Source organism: Meleagris gallopavo, chromosome 30 (genome assembly GCF_905368555.1).
Source record: "Meleagris gallopavo chromosome 30, MGAL_WU_HG_1.1, whole genome shotgun sequence".
Lineage (NCBI taxonomy): Eukaryota > Metazoa > Chordata > Aves > Galliformes > Phasianidae > Meleagris > Meleagris gallopavo.
Window position 1 is genome coordinate 1,900,679 of NC_139433.1, and position 22,671 is coordinate 1,923,349.

Here is a 22,671-nt window from a genome sequence, read left to right on the forward strand (position 1 = left end):
ACGAAGCGTGTCTGCTGGGATGGCTGAGCCACACAGCTCAGTGTGCCGTGCACCCCAGGGCAGCTGCGCGCTCTGCGTCTGCATTTCTGCTCCTCGCTCTCCCATGTAAAATGGACCACGTGGGGGGAACTGCAGCCCGGAAAACACCGAGCTGAAAATCAGTGGGGGGTGGAAGGGGTGGAAGCACGTCTGAATCCCAACCACGGCCCCCCAGAGCCCACAGCCCCCACCCCATGACCTTGCCCAGGACCACCCAGATGGATCCGCAGTGCTCCGTCAGCCCCTGAGCCGCTGCTGCTCCCCATGAAATCCACCTTCTTGGCTCAGAGGGAGCTCCTACCGTAATTGCCTCCATATCTCAAAGGTGTCTCACAGCCGCAGAGGTGCAAATATTTACCCATACTTGGAATTGCAGAGTGAAGCCAAACTAAATGTTCCCAGACGCTTCCCGGATGGTTGTTTTAAGACCTGGACCGTTGACACCTGGCTGGAATTAATCAGCGGGCGTGAAGGTGGAGGCAAAGCAAAGCCCTCATTAACCCTGCACACATGGACGTCAAGGTCACGGGGTGTTTGATGGGGGCAGCCCTTATCTGGATGTCAGCTGTCAACAGGTTGGGAATCCACGCGCATGAAATGTTCGCCATCAAACTGATGGCAAAATCCATCCCAGTGCTGTCACCACCTGAAGACCTGCTGCAGTGATGAGCTCCTTCGTGAGTAGCAGTGATCATAAATGTTTATTGCTAGGTAATAAAACATGAGAGCCTTCTCCAAAACATGTGCCAGCTCCAAATTCCATAGGAGTTCAAGGAGCTTGAAGGGAAAGCTTTCACGTTGCTCCAGGTGGTTCCAAGGAGCCCACATCAGAAACAGCTTCCCAACAAGGTCCTAAATCCAAAGTGTTCAGAAGGAATCCAGCACAGACATCACAGAGAGCCTTCCACATCTCCCCCAACGCGTTGGTTGATTCTCCTCCCATGGTACAACTGAGCCCTGCTGCCCCAAGCTCAAACCTCCAAAAAACGGAGCAGCACCAGTGACTGGAAAGGTCGGGGTGCAATGAGGCCATGCCCCATAACCAGATTGCATTCCCTGGCTCCCCAGTCCTAATGTCTTCATTCCCATCGGTTCCTTTCTAGGAAGGGACAAATCCGAGGCCAAACATTGGCACAAGTACGTATGTCTGCACCTCAACACCACCCCACACAAAACGCAGGTGTGGATGTAGCTGGCACTGACAAATACACCAAGATGAAAAGAAAGACAACCTCTGCCCCGTTCTGCCATCCCTTTGCACCGTGAGACGTCTGGTGATGGAGAGCTCGCCTGCTTTGAAGTGGAGACGGATCCGAGAGCCGGGCAGGTGCAAAGCTGTCTCAGCACACAATATGTCACAGGGCTCACCCTGCAAATCCATCACCGGCGGCTCCCTTGGGGTGGGGAGGATAATTCTAAGCAGATTAAATCCCTCTGCATGAATCCCTCCAATCGAACCACTGGAATCACCTTCTGTCCTCCGCAAAGGGCACAAAAGAGGAGATCCGTTTTCTCTGCCGCTGACCCGTGACGTCTCTTTGCTGCTGAGCAGTTCTGATTGCAGGACTTAGCGTAGAAAAAAACACCAAAGGAAAAGATAAAAAACAGCCTCGTATTTCAAACCAGAGGAGAAAAGACCACAAGGGCCGGGTTCATCATGGAGGGGATAAAACCATAAGGAACTTCCCAAACCTGCATCCTGCCTGCACTCACATGAAGAACGTCCCGCCCAGCCCAGCAGGTGTGGAGACAGGAGAGTATGGGTGAAATGGTGCGGTTTTGGAGATGTAAAACACGCCAAGCAGTGCAGGTTGGGCCACACAACGCTGTGTTTGGATATTGGGAAAAACTTCTCCAAAAGAGTGGTGATGCGTTGGCACAGACTGCTGAGAGATGTGGTGGGGTCACCATCCGTGGAGGGGTTTGAGAACCATGGGGATGTGGTCAGTGGGCATGGTGGGATGGGTTTGGGTTGGGGATCCTGGAGATCCTTTCTGACCAGGACGATCTTACGACATCAAATGCCACCCCACAGGAAAGCTGCTGCCATCGCAGTCTCGGTTGGGAATGGTGCTGCTCCTGGTTTCCAGGAGCGTTTGGGCACTCGCTTTCCTTTTCCCTTGGGGTCTGCATGCCATGGGATGTTGTCCACCAGAACGAGTGGCTCTTTCCACACCCCACCTTTCAGGATCCACTCTCATTCATCGATCCGTACCCACAGACAGCAGTTTTGCAAAAGCAGCACCAAAGTCCTGCAAAACACAGAGCGAGAAGGAAGCAGCAAAGAGGGGGAGTGGAGGACTGTGCTGCTTCAGCAGCTTGGCTCTACTGCAGGAGCACCAAACCCCCAACAGCAGCTGACCTTCCAAACCTGGAAATCTTCCCCCATCCCCTCCCTTGGGCCCTCCAGGTGAAGCCCAGACGTGTACAGACCATCAGTCTTTCCCTTAAAGATCAAATGGATGAAGGAGAAAGAGCAGCCCCGTCAGTCACCCAAAGCGAAACCTTTCCATTTGTCACAGCAAGGCGTGTTCTTTCTTTATGCAGAGGCAATGGAAACAGTTGCTTGTCCCAAAAATACATCTCTCTGTTTTCAGATGTATAATTTGAGGCATTTCGGTCCCCTCCTCGTTAATTAAAGGCAGGCAAATTGCAAATGGAGAATGTCACAGCGCAATAAAACTTAAGGAGTTTAATTTCAAGCGTATCCAAGCAAAGCCTGCAGTTTTTCATCCTCAAAATACCCTTTTTTTTTTTTTCTCCTTCATTTTAAACGCAAACTGAAGTTGTAAATAATTTCAAAGGGACCAAAATAACCTTTTATTTTTCCTTATAAACAAATGTTTCATCTCATTTTCAGGCAGGCCGGCTCTGTGTGATTGGAGACAGATTCTTGGTGGTGCCCAGCGAATGGATGAGAGGCAGTGGGCCATGAGCTGAAACGAATTCCCTTTAAGCAGAGTGGGAAAATTATTATTTCTCTTAACTGGAAGAGCGGTCAGACTGGAACTGGTTGTACAGAGAGGATGTGGGCTGCCCATCCTTGGAGATCATCAAAACCCAACGGGCTCTCGCCCTGAGCATCCCGCAATGGTTGTGTTGGTCCAAAAGAGGTGGAAAGAGGAGGAAAATGTGTTATGGACGGTTCACATCTGGGCTTTTGGGCAGCGTCTGTGGTCTGGGGGTTGGAACTGGAGGGCCTTGGAGGTCCCTTCCAACCGTTCCCTGGTTCTGTGCTCTCCACCTGTTGAGGTCGGGGGACAGGAGAGTGAATGGAGACAGATCTCTGAGTGTGGAACCTCCGAGTTCTCCATCCCCGAGCGCTGAGCTCTCTGGGATGCTCTGCCAGCCCCAAGTATTTCAGCTCCCTGCCCATAAAGATAGACGTTTTCAATGCCCTAAGCACTACCAGACTGCTGGAAGCTGCGTGGCTGTGTGCACACATTCCCAGACACGAGCAATCCATGAGCTGCACATCTCCTGGCGCCGAGGGCCCTCTGCAGCCCGTTCTGTGCATCTCCTGCAGCCAAAGCATCCTTCCAACCCCGTAACGCCGAAATCATCGTGTGCCTGCGCACAACATCTGGATTTGCTGTAATAACATCAGCGTTTCTGAGCAAGGCTGGCTCACACGTGTCAGAAAATCAACTGGAGACTCTGGAGCACTGCAAAGTGCCCATTGCTGCCCAGGACGGACATCGCCGTCAGGGAATTGGAAGGGAGATGCTCTTCCCAAAAGGGACACACCGTCCTTCCATTCCCCCACGCATGGGGCTCTGAGACTGAAAAAGGCAACATGTGAGCGTGTTATTCCAGGCAAGGGGAGCATAGAGAGACCGGAGTGCTCCAAACATAAAGTGGGCACCACCCCAAAGCCCAAAGGGGGAACCACCCCAAAGCCCAAAAAGGGAACCATCCTTTTGTTGGCCTCATTTCCCAGGTAACAGCGATAGGATGAGGGGCGATGGCCTCGCATTGCACCAGAGGAGGGTCAGGTTGGGTATGAGGAACAACTTCTTCAAAGAGCGGAGATGTGTTGGCACAGCTGCCCAGGGAGCAGTGAGGTCACTGTGCCTGGAGGTGCTGAGAACCACAGAGACTGGCGTTGAGGGACGTGGCCAGTGGGCACAGTGAGATGGGTTGGGGTTGGTCTTAAGGATGTGGGAGGTCTTTTCCAACCCTCACAATTCCATGGTTCTGTGCTAAAAGAGCTGCTTCAGAATGCAGTCAGGCTCTCATCCCGCACAGCGCATCCCATTGCCTGTTTGTTGCCCATCCCAGGACTGCAGGAATGGCACTCAGCTCTCAGAGGAACAGAATTCCTCCAGCAACTGCAGCTCTGCACAACGAGCTCAGTGCAGTGCCTGCTCCTCACGTCACAGTGTAACCAGCAGAAAATAGACTCCTAAAAATGCGAATATTTGGCCTGGAAAGGCGAGCTGGGGCAACGCAAGCAGTGCATCTCTGCCCCACAGGGTACCCCTGCCCCACATCCCAGCCTGTAGATGGCATTCGTCCACTGCTGTGCACAGCTGCATGCTGTCACAGCTGCCCTGGGGACATAAGAGTGGCGTTTCTGATGTGAAAATGAAGGCATGAGGCAAATGCTAACTGTAGAGTGCTGGGGTTGGTGAGTAACGTCGGAGCCGTGGGGTTTTATGGACCTCCTGGCACCTCCTTCAGTCACTGTGGGTCTGTCTGCCTTAAAGGAATGTATAGAAGGGGATATATGCAAGGCAGCATAAGGATCCTGCGTGCCTTGGGTGCTGTAAGCAAGGAGCAGCCCAGCATTCCTCCGAGGTCTGATCCACATCACAGCAATGCTAAAGGAACAGCTGCCCAAAAAACCAACCGTGCCATCGGCAGTGATGGGAAAACTGCCTGTCCGTGGAATAAAAGCAGTGCAGATTGTTTCTGCAAAGACTCCGAAGGAAAAGTCAGCGTGCTTCCTGCACTGCAGCCGTGCTGCAGCCGGCGTGCAAGGATTGCACTGCGTGGGATCCAGGGGCGATGCTCTGCTCGGAGCCGGAGGGAGCGCCGTGCAGCAGCCCGGGGAGCAGACGGTGCCAATCTGAGCCCAAATCCGCAGCAGACAGAAATCTCTGCCTCTTCTTGCAAAGGAATCCGCAAAGGCCTCGGGGCGACGGTGCTGCTGACATCCTGGAAGCGACGGGAGCCGCGGGGAGGGCTCTGCTGGCTGTGTTTGCTCAGCACCAGAAGTCAGACCGTGCGGTGTGAGCGCAGATCGGCTCAAGGCAGGATGCATCTGACGCAGCAAAGCTCTCGCTTGCTGGAGCCACGTTTCTCCTTATCACCGCACTGAGAAACGCACCCCTTCCCACTCCTTCCCACCCCTTCCCACCCCTTCCCACCCATCCCCCGAACCCCCAGCCCCACACCTCCCATAGAGCCGGGTCACCCAGCTCCACACCTCCCGTGGGGCCGCATCCGATGGGCGATGGGCACGGCAGCATCAGCCGCCCCGGGGAAGAGCTGGGAGAGATTTGGTGCCTCGCAGCCAATGGGAGGAGCGGTGGCACTGGGGGGGGGGAGGAGTGGGGGGGGCTGCTTTGGACTCCTTCTCTCCACCCATCTCCTACGACACCCCCTCTCTGTCACCACCGCCATCCTCCCCGCACACAAAGCACTGCAATGAGCTGAATTCAGAGCGCTGAAGAAAACAGCGAAACACCTCCGGAGGCGGAGAAGGAACCACCATGGAAGGATACAAAGCACAGCCCTCCGCTCCCCCCCAGTGACACCCCCAGAGCGGCTCCTGCAGCGGGGACCCACCTGGATGCACCCGCACATCCCCGCATCCCCCGAGCGGCGATCCCGGGGGGGATGCGAGGCGTCGATCCCCGTTAACCGCAGCGGCGGTGAGTGAGAACGGCTGCGGGGACATCTGGGGGGGAAGGGGGGCGATGTGGGGTCCGTAGGAGCGGAGAGAGCAAAAATGGGGCCGTGGATGGACGGGATGCGGTGGGAGGAGAGGGAGAGGTGCGGAGAGGGATGCGCGCTGCTCGGTCCCTTCGCCGCTTCATTCCTTCGGAGCAGATGTGCGCACACAGACGTCCTCCCCCCCGATCCTTCGTGCGCAGCCTGCGGGCGAGAGGAAAAGAGCCTCAAGGGCGGCGGGTTGGGAAATCAGCGCCGGCCTCCCGCCCTACAGATATGGTGTAATAATGTCTATGGGGCGCTGCCCACAGCCGGGAGCACCGACAGCACCGGGGCTGCGCTCAGGGAGAGCTGCAGAGAGGGGTCGGTGCTGCGCCCACCGTTCCGCCCCGTTCCATGCAGTGCGGGGTGTCCTGAGCGCCCGGCAGCCCCGGGTTGGGGGCTGTGGGTCTGCCCTGAGTGGGGCTGAATTGGGGTCGGGCCTCGGGGGGGTCACACACAGCACGGATGGGCTGGTGGGAAATAGGAAGGGAGGCTCAGCTCCTGCTGGAACCTTCTAAGGGTGGCAGATATATTTATATACAGTCTGAAGGCGCTGTCAGGGTTGGCATCCATGAGAACAAGGCCCTGGGTGTGGATCTGTACTGCTCGATCCCACACACCTCCATCTGAGCTGCTCCTGTTTTTCGACTGTGGTTTATCCAAGAGTGATGCTGGGAGTGACCCCTCTGGGGAACCACACGGCCCTGGGAGCTCCTCACCCTCTGCTGCTCCTCTCCAGGCACAGGGACACATGTGGGGATGGGGAATGGGGCAGGCAGGGGTGCTCAGGGCTTTCTTTGCCAAAGCACAGCCATCAGCATCCATCCAGGTCAGCAGAACGGCGCTGCTGCCCGAGCAACACAACACTGCCAGCAGGGGATGTGTGACCCATCGCTGGCAGAAGCAGTTGTGAAGGTTGAGGTTGGTGTTGGAAGAAAAGGCAAAGGGGGAAGGGGTGGTTATCAGTCGGCAGGGAGAGCTCAGGGCACTGCAGCATGGAGACAATACAGCTGCTGCGTAGATCCAGGGCTGCCCTCACCTCCTCTGTTCTGATCCAAAGCATCTCAGGAGGCCACAGAATCGTGGGGTCCGCTCAGAAAGGAGCTCCCAGACCCCCAACCCAACCCCATCGTGCTGTGCCACTGACCACGTCCCCACATCACTGCGGTTCTGGACCCCCCTGGGTCGGTGGCAGCACTCCTTGTGCCGATGTCTGAGCGCTCCATCAAAGAAATTATTCCCAATTTCCACCCTCTGCCTCTCCTGGTGCAATTTAATGCTGTTTTCTCTCATCCTACAAGACCCCACAGCACCCCGTGTTCCTGCAAACCCCACAACCCGCTCCGCTTCTCTGTGGGTGTGGGGTCAGTGTCCCTGCCCCGAAGCCACTGCCCGTAGGGCTGAACTCACCTCTCTGCCTTCCACCTTCCAGATTGAGCCCTTCCTTGTGGGAAGCACCTCCTGAGCGTGATGGGAACCACAGAAGCCACCCTGCGGATGGAGAATGTGGATGTGAAGGAGGAATGGCAGGATGAGGACTTCCCCAGGTAGGGAAGCAGCAGGGATGGATGTGGATGGATGTCTGAGGGTTGGAGGGGAGGCTCTGAGTGCTGCTCTATGGATTGAGCAGCATCTTCCCAAATGGAGCAAAGTGGAACCAAAGCCGTTGGGACACGAAGATCGAGTGGCAGAATCTGGCCCTGTGTCACCTGTCTGCTTGGCACTGTGGGCACCTGGTGCCACCTATGGGTCCTTATAGTAGCTGTCCCCTTGGCATCCCATGGGACCCCATGGCATGCATCCTCTGGGCACAGTGGGCACCCCATGGCATCCAGTGCCACCCAGGAGACCCTATAGCACCCATCCCCTTTGCACAGCAGGCACCCTATGGCACCTGGTGCCACCTATGGGACCTGGTGCCACCCCTCCCCTAGACATGTTGGGTACCACATGTCACCTGGTGCCACCCATGGGACACCGTGTCACCTGTCCCCTTGGCACAGTGAGTACCCCATGTCACCTGGTGCCACCTACGCACCGGACCTCTTCACCTGTCCCCTATGGCACCTGGTGTCACCCATGGGACCCTACAGCACCCATCTCATGAGTACACCATGTCACCTGGTGATGCCTATGTGACCTTATGGCACCTGTCCCCTTGGCACAATTAGGCAACCTATGGCACCTAGGGACATTCTGACACTCACCCCTCTTGACAAGCTGGGTACCCCACGTCACCTGATGCCATCCATGGGACCCTATAGTACCCATCCCACTGGGACACTATGCACCCCATGTCACCTGGTGACACCTATGGGACCCCACATCCCTCCACCCCAGCATACAGAGGCATTAAGGCGACATCCCCCCCTCCAGCCGCACTTCCAGCAGCACGGACCGGGGGCTCTGGGGGAGGCTGTGCCCCCTCCCAGCTGCAGCTGAACCCACAGGGTGGCAGTGCCTGTGGCACAGAGGCGCAGTGTGTGCTGTGGGATGGCACGTGCAGCCCTGAAAGCCCCCCTTGTGTCCTTCAGGGCCGGCGGATGAGCGTCGCTCTGTTCGCCCCGAGCGCAGCTGCGGCGTTGGTGGGAGCATCTCTGTGCCAAAAAGAGAGGGGAGTGGGGGCACAGCAGGGTCCTGTGTTTCAGGGGGAGGTTTCTCTTCCTGCTGTGGGCTGTGCAGACCTCTGCTGGCAATCAGGTTGCCTGGGCAGTGTGGGACAGCAGGACGGTGTGCCACCCAGTGCTCCCCATAAAAACCCACGGATGGAGGAGGGATGCGCTGCACCTCGCTGTGCAGCAGCAAGCTCACCCAGCAATGCAGCTCCTGGATGCAAACTGGGGAGAGGCCAAGGGATGTGGGACAAGGGACGAAGGATTTAGGGTTGAAATCAGGATCTGATTTCTGCAATGGAGAGATGCCTCCATCCTATAGCGAGCTCCATGCTGGGCACTGAACACAGCTCCTTCCTGAGAGCTGTTCCCAGCCCTCCCCATGCAGGCAGTATGCAAGGTGTGATGCCAAAGTGCTGAGCTGCAGCTGATAGAGTGGGACATGGGGAGGAGAGGGTCCTCCCTGTGGGCTGCACGGTGGCTGCCATGATGCTGTGATGCCGTGATGCCATTATGCTGTGATGCCATGAGTCCATGATTCCGTGATGCTGTGATGTTGTGATACTGTGACGCTGTGATGCAGTTATGCCATGATTCCATGATGCCATGATGCCGTGATGCTGTGATGCTGTTGTGCCAATCGCATAATACCACAGCCAACACCATCATGGAATCCTGGAATTCCCTAATTCTGTGATGCCATGATGCTCTGATGCCATGATTCCACGACGCTGTGATGCTGTGATGCCATGGTTCCATGATGCTGTGATGCTGTGATTCCGTGATTCCATGATGCTGTGATGCTGTGATGCTGTGATGCCATGGTTCCATGATTCTGTGATGCTGTGATTCCATAATTCCATGATTCCATGATGCTGTGATGCCGTGATTCCATAATTCCATGATTCCATGATGCTGTGATGCCGTGATGCCATGATTCCATGATGCTGTGATGCTGTGATTCCATAATTCCATGATTCCATGATGCTGTGATGCTGTGATGCCATGGTTCCATGATTCCATGATGCTGTGATGCTGTGATGCCATAATTCCATGATTCCATGATGCTGTGATGCTGCGATTCCATGATTCCATGATGCTGTGATGCTGTGATGCCATGATTCCATGCTGCTGTGATGCCATGATTCCATGATTCCATGATGCTGTGATGCTGTGATTCCATGATTCCATGATGCTGTGATGCTGTGGTTCCATGATTCCATGATGCTGTGATGCCATGATTCCATGATTCCATGATGCTGTGATGCTGTGATTCCATGATTCCATGATGCTGTGATGCTGTGATTCCATGATTCCATGATGCTGTGATTCCATGATTCCATGATGCTGTGATGCTGCTGTGCTGTGATGCTGTGATTCCATGATTCCATGATGCTGTGATGCTGCTGTGCTGTGATGCTGTGATTCCATGATTCCATGATGCTGTGATGCTGTTGTGCTGTGATGCTATGACGCCGTGATGCTGTGATGCCGTGATGCTGTTATGCCACGATTCCATGATTCCATGATGCAGTGATGCTGTGATGCCGTGGGGTTGGAGCATGCTCTCTGTGCTCGCTGTGCTCGCCGTGCTCGCCGTGCGCCCATCGCATCCCATGCAGAGCTGCGGGTGTTGGGCAGTGCTGAGCAATCTGGTGCCCTCCCCGGAGCCTTAGAGCCGTTCTGCTGCGGGAATCGCGGTGCGGGGGGAGGCAGAGCCGGGGGGCAGTGATCCCACCCCCCTCGGGAAGGTAAGAGAGCTTTTCTCTTTGCATCTGACATCGGGATTGCCGCTCCTTGGGAAATGGCGCTGTCCCTTTCTCCTCCTTTTGGTGCCGTGGGGCCAAACCGTGCGGTTTGTTGGATAAACAGCCGTGGAAACAACAGCAGGAGGGGGGCTGGGAGGGCTGGCGGTGGGCAGGGGGCTGCGGGGCCTTTGCTCGCTGCCCGTGAGGGACCGAGAGCTTTGATCAGCTCTCATGAATAAACAGCAGCAGCTCGGGGAGGATTAGCCCTCCCTCCGAAGATGTGTATGGTTTAATTTGGGGCAGCATCCTGCAGCTGACACGGCGGCAGTCGTCCCTGTGGGATCTGTCCCTGTCCCATCCCCATTCTCCCAGCACTGCATTAAAAATGTTTGTTTTTTTCCGCCGTGTTTTTCCCTGGGGACATCCCAGCGTGCAGGATTTAAGCTTGCAGGCCCCACGCTCATCCCCTGCTGCTGGGAGCTCCCAGCAAGGCGTGGGGAAACAAGGAGGGCTCAGAAGGACCCTCTTCAAACAGCCCTTTGACACCATGGGGTCAGTGGGGTTTGGGAACCCACTGACATTACGAATGTGCTATGGGGTCAGTGAGATTTGGGAACCCATTGACACCATGAATGTGCTATGGGGTCAGTGGGGTTTGGGAATCCATTCACACCATGAAGATGCCATGGGGTCAGTGGAATTTGGGAACCTACTGACATTATCAGTTTTCCACGGGGTCAGTGGGATTTGGAAACCAACTGACACTATGAATGTGCCATGGAGTCAATGGGATTTGGAACCCATTGAGACCACAAATGTGCCATGGGGTTGGTGAGATTTGGGAACCCACTGATGCCATGAAGGTGCCACGGGGTCAGTGGGATTTGGTCGTGATGCAATGAAAAGGTTGCAAAACGTCTCCCCCAGCTAATATCCGGGAAAGGAACCATTTCCAGCCCAAACTAAAGGGAAAAATGCCCAGAAAGTGTAAAGCTCAGGGTAAGCAGTGCTGCTCAGTGCCAACAGCTGCACAGAATCTGTCCCCTCTATGGCTTGGAAGCAACTCCACCTACTTCCAAAGAGCAACAGCCACATGATGAGACCTGGCCTTGGCATCGGGAAAGGGAAGCCAAACCACGGGCATTTCCAGCATTTTCACCACGGGACCACCACACACCAACATTTTCACCAGGAGCCCAGAGAGCAGAGCTGTGGTCAGCCTTTAGCTCCCAGGTCAGGTTTGGGTTCTGGTGCCCTGATCTCCACTCCAAATTGATCTGCTTTCAACACAGCACGGGGTCCAGGCACCACTGCTGGCTGCAGTAGCCAAGAAGAGCACTGTGGTTGTAGCTGAGGTTTAAACCTCACCTTGATCACCAACAGAGCCACTGATGGAGCAAAGTCAGACTTTGGGATAGGAGGATGGTACCAGCATTTCCAGGGACAGAACTCATTCTGGTGTCTCTGGCTAGATTTTCCATACAGATCTTCCATTCCGATCTTCCATTCTGATTTTCTGCTCAGATTTCCCATTCTTTCTGTGGGGCGGTTGGATTAGAGCAGTGTTGGAGGACGGGTTGGAAGTTACTTGGGATGGTGCAGTTGTTGGGCAGAGCACCCGAAGTCATCACCAGGCCGATGCTCCCAAAGGGAAGAGCCCACGCGGGGCTGCGTGTTGTTCCATGACATCCCCAATTCTCTCCACGGGGTGACTTTCTCCTAAAAATCCCTTATTTCCCAACTTTTCTGCTTGCCTGCAGGCCTCTCCCAGAAGAGACTGGCATGGAGTCGCTGGGCAGCCCTACAGAGGACGAGCACACATCCTGTAAGTACCAGCCCACCTTACCGGGGCCCCAGGGGAGCACAAACCCAACGGGCTGACAGAGCACAGATGGGCACAAGGCAGTTCCATGGAGCCTCCACCAAAACCCCCGTCCAGGAGAGGAACCATATCTCAATTTGGGGATCTTTGACACAAACCCAGGGGGGGGGGAAATTTGGGATCTCAAAGCATCGGTGCTTCCATCCAACCATACCCATAAAGCATCACCTGAAACGGGATGAAGGAACTCAGCACGGCTGGCACTGAGGATGCAGGGCCAGGACAACCTGTCCCTTGTTTTCCTTTTGACTCCAGCTCCCCCACATACCTTAAACTTTAACGGGGCGCACCGTAAGCGGAAGACGCTTGTCGCACCTGAAATCAACATTTCCCTGGACCAGAGTGAAGGCTCCATTCTGTCCGATGACTTCTTGGACACGCCGGATGATCTGGATATCAATGTGGATGACATCGAAACACCCGACGAGACGGATTCCCTCGAATTCCTGGGGAATGGGAACGAGCTGGAATGGGAAGGTACGAGGATGGCTCTGGGTGAGGGTGGCCTCACTTTCACCGCTTCTGGCACCACTCACTGCTAGAAACGGTGCTTTCAGGGCTCACAGGTTGCAGCCTGACCACAGCCTGGGGTAATGTTTAGGGTTTGTCCCTTTGCCAGATGACACTCCTGTGGCCACGGCCAAGAATATGCCTGGGGACAGCGCGGATCTGTTTGGGGACGGTGGGACAGAGGATGGGAGCGCAACCAACGGGCGGCTCTGGAGGACCGTCATCATTGGGGAGCAGGAGCACCGCATCGACCTGCAGATGATCAAACCCTACATGAGGGTGGTGACGCACGGAGGTGCGGGGGATGCCTTGGAGGCTGGCAGCCATCGTGGCTCTGTCAGCTGAAGGGCCGTCCCCTTTGAGTCGAGGGGCTTTGTGCCACTCGTGGCGGAACAGGGAGCTGCAATAAACACAAGCAGTGCTAAGTGTGGCTCTGAGGCAGTGTGAACCTTCCTGAGCCTTCCCACCAGTTCCCAATGCTGCAGTGACCAAAGGTGCCAAACCCCTCTGGACCTCTTTGGGGCACAGCCAGAGGTGAAGGTATCCATAGGTAGGGACCATTTCAGCGTGGCCATGCAAAAACCTGGGGCAGAACTCTCTGCTCTGCCCTTTTTTCCTCCTCCCCTGAACCCCACGTGCATGTCACAGACAAAACCCAACTTGGAGATCAACTCAGCTGTGACAAAGGTCCATCACAGGGACAAATGCTTCCCCAGAGCTGAGCAGAGCCCCAGAAAGCAGCACAGACCCAGACTTACCAGCAGATCTTTGCTGGAAGGAGCAGCTGACGGTGCCTGTGCCTCTTTTCCAGGGTACTACGGGGAAGGACTCAATGCCATCATCGTCTTCGCTGCCTGCTACCTGCCAGACAGCAACCTGGCTGATTACCACTATATCATGGAGAACCTCTTCCTGTAAGTGGATGGGAGAGGATGGAGAGAAGGCAACCTGGGCTCCAGGGCTGCTGTTTGCTCACTGCATCTGGAACCTCAGCTGGAAGGAGTTTGAACTGGGGCCAAATGTCTGCAGCGTGCAGCTGGGGGAAACGTCACTGCGTTGAGATGTGCTCAGTGCTCACAAACAAGGCTGATAAGTCAGAGTGTTCAGACATTCAGTGTTAATTATGCTGGCGATGGACTCGGGCATAGCCACAGAGCACTGAACAGCTTGTAGCTGCTGCTCTGGGCAGCAAAACGGTGCAGAGACATCTATTGATGCGTGCACTGTGCCAACAAGCATGGGTAACCCCTGGGAAATACACAAGGAGGTTGTGGATGCCCCATCCCTGGAGGCATTCGAGGCCAGGCTGGATGTGGCTCTGGGCTGCCTGGTCTGCTGGTTGGTGACCCTGCATATAGCAGGGGGTTGGAACTGATGAGCATAGTAGGCCTTTTCAACCCAGGTCATTCTGTGATTCTATGAAATGTGGTGCCAAGGGAGTTTGGTGTGTAGAGGAGGGACCCGGAGTCCCTTTGGGATGATGGAGGGAGCTTGCAGTGCCTTCTCTGATCCTCACGTCCCCATTGCTTCTGACCATCCTGCAGCTACGTGATCAGCAGCCTGGAGCTGCTGGTGGCTGAGGACTACATGATCGTGTACCTGAATGGAGCAACGCCGCGGAGGAGGATGCCGGGGCTGGGGTGGCTGAAGAAGTGCTACCAGATGATAGACAGACGGTGAGATCCTCCGCTGCCCTCCTCCCACATCTCACTGCTTTCATAGAATCATTCAGGTTGGAAAAGACCTCCACAACCCCCAGCCCCAACCCATCCCACCAACACCGCCCACTGCCCACGTCCCTCCGTGCCACATCTCTACAGCTCTGAACCCCTCCAGGAGTGGTGACCCCCCATTCCCTGGGCAGCTGTGCCAGCACCTCACCACTGTTTCAAATCTTAATACCCAGCCTGACCCTCCCCTGGTGCAACATGAGGCCATCCCCCCTCATCCTATCGCTGTTACCTGGAGCAGAGGCCGACCCCCCTCGCCGCAACCTCCTTTCAGGAGCTGTAGGGAGTGATGAGGTCTCCCCTGAGTCTCCTTTTCTCCATACTGACCCATTCCATTCCCTAAACCACTCTCTAAGTCCCCATTGTGTTCCAGACCCTTCTCAGATCCACTGACCCTCTCTGGACACGACCAGTCCTTGGTCTCGTTGGGCCTCATCCCATTGGCCTCAGCCAAGTTCCAGATTCTGTAATCTTCTCCTCTGTCACATCTTGTTGACTTCATCCCCTCATCTTCCTCCTTCCCTGACTCAGGGACTATCCTACACGTGTAGGCAGCCATCCAACAAGCTGCCATCTCAGTGCTCCCACAGTGCATATGAGCCCATGGGCTTTGGGTTGGAGACCCCCACGTGCAGCTCACTGACAGATCACAGTGAGACCTGTCTCAAGTTTGACGTTCCATCCCACGGTTTCCCTCCAGGCTGCGGAAGAACCTCAAAGCCCTGATCATTGTGCATCCCTCGTGGTTCATCCGGACGGTGCTGGCTATTTCCAGGCCCTTCATCAGGTAAACGTAAAGCACTCCCAAATGTGGATGGTTTCAGAATGGGAATTGAATTGCATTAATCTTCCGCTCAGCTTTGGGTAACGGTGCCCAAAGTGAGACCACGCAGTGGAGGGAGCACAGAGAGGAGGGGAGGAGGAGATGGGCACAGAGCAGAGCTCCACACTCCCATCAGAAACACCAGAATTCCTGCAGAGAGAAAAGCAAACCAAAGCCTCACGCTCTTTCTCTTCCTCTGCCAGCGTGAAGTTCATCAATAAGATCCAATACGTTCACAGCCTGGAGGAACTGGAGCAGCTCATCCCCATGGAGCACGTCCAGATCCCAGACTGCGTCTCACAGTGAGTACCATGGGACAGAAATGCTGATGGAGGGGGACACTGTGTTGGTCCAGAGGACATTGTGTTGGGCCGAAGGACATCGTGTTGGGTCCAAAGCTGCACACTGGGAGAACAGAGCCTGGGGTGGATGTTGGCTTCTCGGTGCGTGCCAAGCAATGGTGTGCAGACAGCTCCCTGCCACCCCGGAGCAAAAGCATGGAGAGCAAACACTGAGTTTTGCTAAAAGCAGTGGTGTCAGCGGGGTGATGCTGAAGAAGTGTTTCCTGTTCGTTGCAGATATGAAGAAGAGAGGATCAAGGCCAGGAGAGAAAGGTAGAACTGCTCTCAGGGAGGAGGGGTGGTTCCTTCACTCGGGAAGTTGCTGCCCTTTTTCTTTGTGCATTACTCTGCCCCCACCTCCTCTAATGCAGAACCTCTCATTGCTCCCTGCATCCCCCATCCCGTTCAGCTCCAACTTTCCCAGTCCCACTCCTACACAGCAGGGCAGTGTCCTCAGCCCTCCACAGGAAGACTTAAACTCTCTGTTCTCCCAAAACGCGGCAGATTTCAAATGCACTTCTTGCTTACAGGGCAGAAGAGAAACAAGACATGGCTGAAAGGGAAAGGTAATGATTCCTTCCTATTTATCCCTCACGTAGAAAATGCCTGAGGCATTCTTGGCATGAGAATGGGGTCACAGCAAGCCCTACTTTTGTTGCAGCTTTGCTGCTGACCTTCATTTGTGTGCGTGGATCCCCAGCCCTGTTTGTCACCTCCATAAGCTGGCAGAGCCACTTGCTCACGGAGCACAGCCAGCAGCACTGGGAATGTTCAGTTTCAGCTTCTGCACAGTGGGAAAGTGCAGAGGGCCAAGTGCTGCTATCTGGCACATTTGGGTGTCCCCAAAGGCTGTAACATTAGATGGGAAGGAAAATTCTAGGGAGGTTTGGAAGACAAAGTGTCCAAAGCCAAAGCCAGGATCGCTTGGCCCGGTGTTAGCTCTGCTTTGGCCTCTCTGCTTTGTTCTCAGCAGCTCCTGAAAAGGAGCAGCCCATCCCTCCCTCCCTAGAGGTGTGGGTCAGATATGCCAGGACCCATCTGAGCAACAGGAACACGCAGGACCCTGGGGCCAAAGGCCAAGTTCACTAATTGTGTCCGTGGTTCTCTTCCCAGCAGGCCTGTGCCCCCTGCAGAGGATCAAGAAACCAGGTTGGACCACCATTCTCTTCTGCCTCCCCTCTGCTATGGGGTTTTGTTGCATTTGCAGTATGCAGTGTGAACAGCTCCAACACGTGTGTCATCCCAGAATCATAACTTTGGTTGGAGGGGACCTTGGAGATGTCCCAGTTCCACCCACTCATGGGTGCCCCCCCAGCTGCCCGGTGCCTCTGGGGATGGGGCACCCATGGGTGTCCATGGGATGCACTCAGAGTGCCACTGTTAGCCTGCAGTGAGCTCTTCATGTGCCCTCAGGAAAGCCCTTAGAGGAGACCCGTTCCCATTAGAGCTGTGCATGGCCGTCCCTTCAGCCCTGATCGCAGAACCACAGAACCATTAAGGCTGGGAAAAAACCTCTCGGGTCCCCCAGCCCACCTCCCACCCACTGACCTCATCCACCCATTGGTGTTTGGTGGAGGATTAACCCCCATACATAACCACACTGTCAGATACAACGACGAGAACAAAGCACCACAATTTGCCATCTCAAACCCACGCTGTCTGTCTGTCTGTTCCTTCCCAGCATGCCATGAATCGAGGCAACGTGGGACAAAGGGAGCAGAGAGCAACGCAGCCCAGCACTCCCCCCTGGAAATGACTTTGGGTAGAAGACCTTTCCACCACCCAGCTCTGAGCTCTGTAAGGTCACGGGGCCTCCCCTATCTGCACAACGCAAAGTCCTCCAAACTTCTGGAAAACATTTGACTTTCACCAACAACAACAAGAAGAAATATCTCCAAGGATAGCACTTTTTTTTTTTTTTCAGGATGGCTTCCATCGTGTCCAGCAATGGTCTGCAGAGAGCTCGGAGCAAACAGAGACTCCATCTCCTCGCAGTGAGCAAAGAGCATCCCGCAGTCCATTTGCCACCAGCCCACAGACAGATCTATTCTTCTTTTCAATCCCAGCTCACTGCGACACACTGCTGCCCCAGGGGATCGCTAATGCAAGAAATGAAAAGAGTCCATTTTCCCCCTTCCTATGCCTTTAGTTCTCCCCTGTAAAGGCCAAGTGCCCACCGCTCCTCCCAGCCTTGACCTCCGTTCATCTGCTGCCAGTTCTTATTAACTCATAGTGAGCTGTTGCTGTGGGTAGATGCTGTGTTTTTACCATACTCATTCTGCCTCTGTACGGCCCCGAAAGCTTTGGGAAAGGTCCCACAGAGCCTCCCTGTGAGCGTCTCCTCATGTCACACACAGTGGTCAGAAGGAGCCCCGCAGACAGGAGTGCTTCCTATGCCTCCATGTTGGCTTCATGCCCTCGGACAATCCTCTATGACCACTCCTTTGGTGGATTCCCACTGCTGAGGGTCAGGAACGCGCAGTGTATCCTGGGGAGCACAGACCCCTCGGTGCAGACGGACCCGGGGCAGATCCACGTGCAGGGATGGAGGAGAAAGTTGGGATGTGATGTGGGACTGTGCTGCCTGGTGCTGGGGCTCAGGAGGGCTCTGGGAGCAGAAGGGAGGAGAGCACGTTGGAAATGAGGACCTGGTGAAGGCACTTGAAGATCCTGCTCTCGTTGGAGCGAGCTCACACGCAGCACACCGGGCAGAGCCCCGTGCCAACAAGCGTGGATGGAGACCTGTGGGTCCCACACCCAGCGACCCCAACCCACAGCAATCCAAAATTAACCGTGGATTTCTGCGATGGCATTATGGGCCCCACTGGCAACGGGAATTCTGCACTGCAGAGAAGGATTACACAGCACTGCGACATCGAAGCAGCCCCTCCAGATCTGTGCGCTTCAGATCATCCCATAAGCACTTCCCTGTAGTAGGGGGGAATTTGCCATCTCCTGTCGATAACACTGAAGTTGTCCTTCTGTGTTTTTTGACCATTTTAATGCATTTAGACAAAAAAAAAAAAAAAAAAAAACAGAAACAAAACGAAACAAAAAACTGCTCTGCTTTCGCAAAAGAGCGCAATTGGATGTTGGGAGTGGAGTTAGCAACCAAATGGGGGGGATGTTGGATAGCGTCAAAGCTCAGCTCTAAAAATCCTTTTGACATCTGTAGTTATTAAAAACTTCAGCGAAGAGAGCTTGAAACACAATGGGAAATAGTGCTGCTACAGAGCAGGGGCAGTAAGGAATGTAGAGGACACGTGGTGTTGGGACCACTTCACAGTCCTGAAATCCCACAGTCCACGAAATGCAACACTTCCTGACCCCGAGTGGTACCCTAAGAACACGGTTTGGGGTTTTGTTGTTGGTTTGTTGTTGGTTTTTTTTTTTCCTTTTTCAATTCTTTTCCAAAGAACAGACTCTGGGTCTACGACTTCAGAAAAGCTGCAGGCCTGAAGACGACGTGTCCCGAGTTTCCAAGCGTCCCCAAGAGATTCCCTTGGGCCAAGAGTTCCCTGTGAGGATGCACAGACTTCACTGTGAGATGCACAAGAAGTGGTGTGAACACGAGTCCATTTGCAACTCCTTTTTCCAAAAGGGCACTTTCTGATGGAGCACTCCACGTAGGATGCACCATATTTTAGTTTTTCACAAAATATTTGGATTGTGTCAATGTTTTGTTCCTGGATGGATGTCTGTGTAGCTTTTCAGCACGGAAGAGAACGTTCAACCCATAACGGGTGTGGGCACAGCCCAGTGGGTATGGGTACAGCTAAACCCACAATGGGTACAGCTAAACCCACAGTGGGTATGGGTACAGTCAAACCCATAAGGGATATAGGTACAACTAAATGTCAAAAGTGCATTTTGATAGGAACGAAAAATATATCATTAACTCATTGTTTCAGAGAGCGGTTCAGATGCTAAGTGAAACTCTGCTGAGGACACAGCAATGGGGTTGGCAGTGTCCCATAATTAACTGCTGATGGCTTTAGGGCTGGTAGAGCAGCACAGGCTTCAACACATTGCCATGGGGTGGCCAAGGGATGGGCAGAGAGGCAAATGGGTGCAAAAGGAGCTGCATTTGTCTGAAAATGCTGTTAGAAATTCACGTCCTGCTGTCACAGAGGTGAGAGGTTGATGGTAACTCCGGAGGACAGCGGACAAAAATTGGGGACAGGTGATGGAGCACTGGTGATGCGGAGCTGCCAGCCCTGATGATGGGACTCACCGACCGTAAAGCAGTTGACAACGGGCCAAGAGGAATCCAAAGTGACTGCAGACACATTTTTTTGCTGTTTCATAGAGTGCTGTGATCGGAATCAATGTATGGAAGGTCTGGTGCTGATGTTTCCACCGGAGTGCAGACTGTAGATCCTCAGAGCAAATCTGCTCTACCAGAAGAAAATAAAGAAGTGAAATAAATGTGGTAGTGCAAGCGCATTTCCATTCAGCCTTTTGCCAGCACGTAGACATTCCTACCAAAGGAAACTGAATCAGCTCCATCCCTTTTCACCCCATTGTTCTCCAGGATGATGTTCCCAATACAGACCAGGCCCCATTTCTGCCCCATAGAAACATCTCTAAGGATAGATATTTGGACTTCTAAATGTGCTGCTCTCCATCAGGCAGAGGATTTACGCTGCTGAACTGTTTTGTTTGGGCCAATTTAGGAACTGTTCCCATTCAGGACCACCCAGTGATGCTCTCTGGTTCACAGCAATGACCCAGGGAATGAAGCTGAGATGCTGCTGCCCCATTAGAAGCACTCACACCGCACTGTACTGCACAAACGTGAGCAGAGAGAGCACCCCTCACCTCCACTGTTCCCAACTCTTTTTTCCAAAGACCCTTTTGCTGAGAGACGCACGGACGTGTGGATGAGGAAAGCAAAGCAGCACAGGTATGAAGAGCAACACATCTCCTCCTGAACGTATCCAGGCACTGAAAAAGGAAGGAGCAGATGAAGCGGTGGCAGCAATGAGCTCACACTGACCCAACAGCAGTGGAACTGCTGCACCTACCCCAGTTCCTCTGCAGCCCCTGGGGAAGGGAGTTTTTAAGGCACCGTGGCGATACGAGCGGATCGATCGCCGGGTTTTTCTTTCCTTCGCAGTGGCCCTTTTCACACAAACCCACATGTAAAAACATGTCCTTTTTCTAAAGTGTTTGTAATTGGACGGGCTGTGCTAGAAGGGTAGATTGCTGCTCAGTATGTATCGCTCTTTTTTGGCTTTGTATTATCCCATCAGAATCTGTGGATACCCAATTAAAAACAAGACTAATCCTCAAGAAAAAACCCACGTCCCTCTTTTTGTCTGTACCTCTGGGGACTTCGGCCCCACACACAAAACTCAATGAACACTGACTTGAATAAAGTTGAAGTCCTCCCGTAGGGGTGATGGCACTGGAAGCTGAGTGTTTTCACCAAAATGACCTCTGTCCTGTCCATATGGCACATGGCCCCTCCAAAGGGATCTCTGTGGTGTGCCTTAGGATAGAGCTGCAGTCTGTAACAGTGGGTACAGAAGGTATGCACCTCAAATTTTTTAATTAATCTCACTTATATAGAGTCATACTTATGTATATAAATACGAGGATTTACAGTGAGGCAACTGAGATGTCAATCTGAGTGCTTTATAAACGGGATTTGGGGATATTTCAGATGAGGAATTGGAAGTACAGATGGGTGCAAGCTTAATCCTATAGAATTATCACTGTGTTCACACTGTGACATATTCAGGAAAAGAATATGACACAGCTGAATGAACCTCAATGATCCTGAACCCAGTGGGCTGTGACACGGCAGAAGGAGCCCCAGTGACCCTGATTCTGTTGGGTTGTGATACAGCTGAAGGAACCTCGGTGATCTTGATCCCATTGGGCTGTGACACGGCTGAAGGATGGGTTGGGGTTGCACCTGATGATCTTGGAAATCTTTTCCCACCTTTGTGATCTGACCATCCATGAGGATCACTGCTCTGTGTGTGGCACAGCTTTCCAGCATCGACTGCATTGAAGGACAGTTCTTCCTTTTTGCGTGTTCACCTGCAACAACAAAAACAGTCTCAGAAAAACAAGATCCACATCCACCAACAGAACTGAATTCAGATCCCTCTCCCCCAACTTTGGCCATCGTAGAGTTACACACCTGGCTGAAATACGTGAGGTTCCAATGGGGACAGAGCTGCTCTGTCAGCTCCTGCAGGTGGAATTCCTGCTGTTATTACCTGGCACCACACCGATACAAATAAGAACCATTCCCCACTCCTTTTCATGGCCATTCCCACTAACCCCATGGAGCAGGTTCCTCCCACAGAGCACTGAACCCCAAAGATGTCCCTTCCCTGCAGCACTGGGATCGATGTGTGCTTCATTCAGAGTAAGGTCATGGGGCGTGGGAGCAGGACAGCTGCAGATCCCAACACTTTGGGAAATATTTTCTACATCCCTAATTGGGCTTTGCAAAAACGAGCTGCCTGCCTTCAGGCTCCAGCTTTCCTTCCCCTCCCAGCCCTATAGAATCAATAATGTCAGGAAAGACCACTATGACCACCTTGTCTGACATCTACACATTGCCTCCCCCTGTTCCTTTACATCAACCTTCAGTCCATTCCTTCCGTCGCTTTCCCTCCCCCCAACAATTCTGCCTCCTCCCACACCCCACAACACACCCAGAGGTCCCCATTTCCTCCCACTGGTCCCCACTCTCAGCTCACAGCCCTCCCACCACCGTGGGCAGCAGTGGGATCAGCTGCAGTGACACAGAACATGTCCCTGTTGGCAGCTCTGTGACAAGGTGCCAGCAAATGTTATCCTACAGAAGCTTGGTACCCTGCCAGCCCACGGTTTTGCCACCAGCTGATAGAGCTCCTTTCAGGGCGGTCCTGTATGGAGGTAGAAATTGGACACGAATATCACGATGGTCCCTTCCAGCTCAGAATTTTTCCAAGGTTCTCTGATTCTTCCAAATGAGTACGAAGGGTTTTGCATTGTTGAGATGTGAGTACCACCAAACCTTTGGAGAAACGCTCCGCAGCACG

General features: G+C 53.9%; 2 protein-coding genes across 14 annotated transcripts in view; one reads left to right on the top strand and one right to left on the bottom strand.

The window, feature by feature from the left end:
- Nucleotides 1–22,671, bottom strand: part of LOC146542485 (uncharacterized) — a 28,451-nt gene that overhangs the window by 3,484 nt on the left and 2,296 nt on the right. Inside the window, exons 4-9 of one of the 8 annotated variants that reach the window (XR_014880163.1) lie at nucleotides 21,576–21,676; nucleotides 20,447–20,572; nucleotides 13,490–20,022; nucleotides 12,537–12,685; nucleotides 7,390–7,470; nucleotides 5,833–6,141 (exon numbers count right to left, since the gene is read on the bottom strand). Coding sequence is in view for 5 of the 8 variants with exons in the window: in XM_085211814.1 (XP_085067940.1) it covers nucleotides 4,445–5,305; nucleotides 5,833–6,141; nucleotides 7,390–7,470; nucleotides 11,708–11,872 (1,416 nt within the window). In the remaining 3 variants the exon portion in view is untranslated. The other 7 variants (XR_014880162.1, XM_085211814.1, XM_085211813.1 and 4 more) reach the window with 7 other exon arrangements.
- ATCAY (ATCAY kinesin light chain interacting caytaxin) lies at nucleotides 5,807–18,671 on the top strand. 6 transcript variants are annotated; one of them, XM_085211822.1, is made up of 13 exons: nucleotides 5,807–5,918; nucleotides 7,412–7,526; nucleotides 12,100–12,164; nucleotides 12,477–12,698; nucleotides 12,841–13,026; nucleotides 13,543–13,645; nucleotides 14,276–14,407; nucleotides 15,162–15,248; nucleotides 15,488–15,586; nucleotides 15,863–15,898; nucleotides 16,156–16,191; nucleotides 16,739–16,774; nucleotides 17,307–18,671. In XM_085211822.1, the coding sequence occupies exons 2-13, from the start codon at nucleotides 7,450–7,452 to the stop codon at nucleotides 17,314–17,316; spliced, it is 1,089 nt and encodes a 362-aa protein (XP_085067948.1). In that variant the 5' UTR covers nucleotides 5,807–5,918; nucleotides 7,412–7,449; the 3' UTR covers nucleotides 17,317–18,671. The 6 variants fall into 6 exon arrangements, with proteins under 6 accessions (XP_085067948.1, XP_085067949.1, XP_085067946.1 ...); XM_085211823.1 differs by having other exon boundaries at nucleotides 16,742–16,774; XM_085211820.1 differs by having other exon boundaries at nucleotides 16,739–18,671.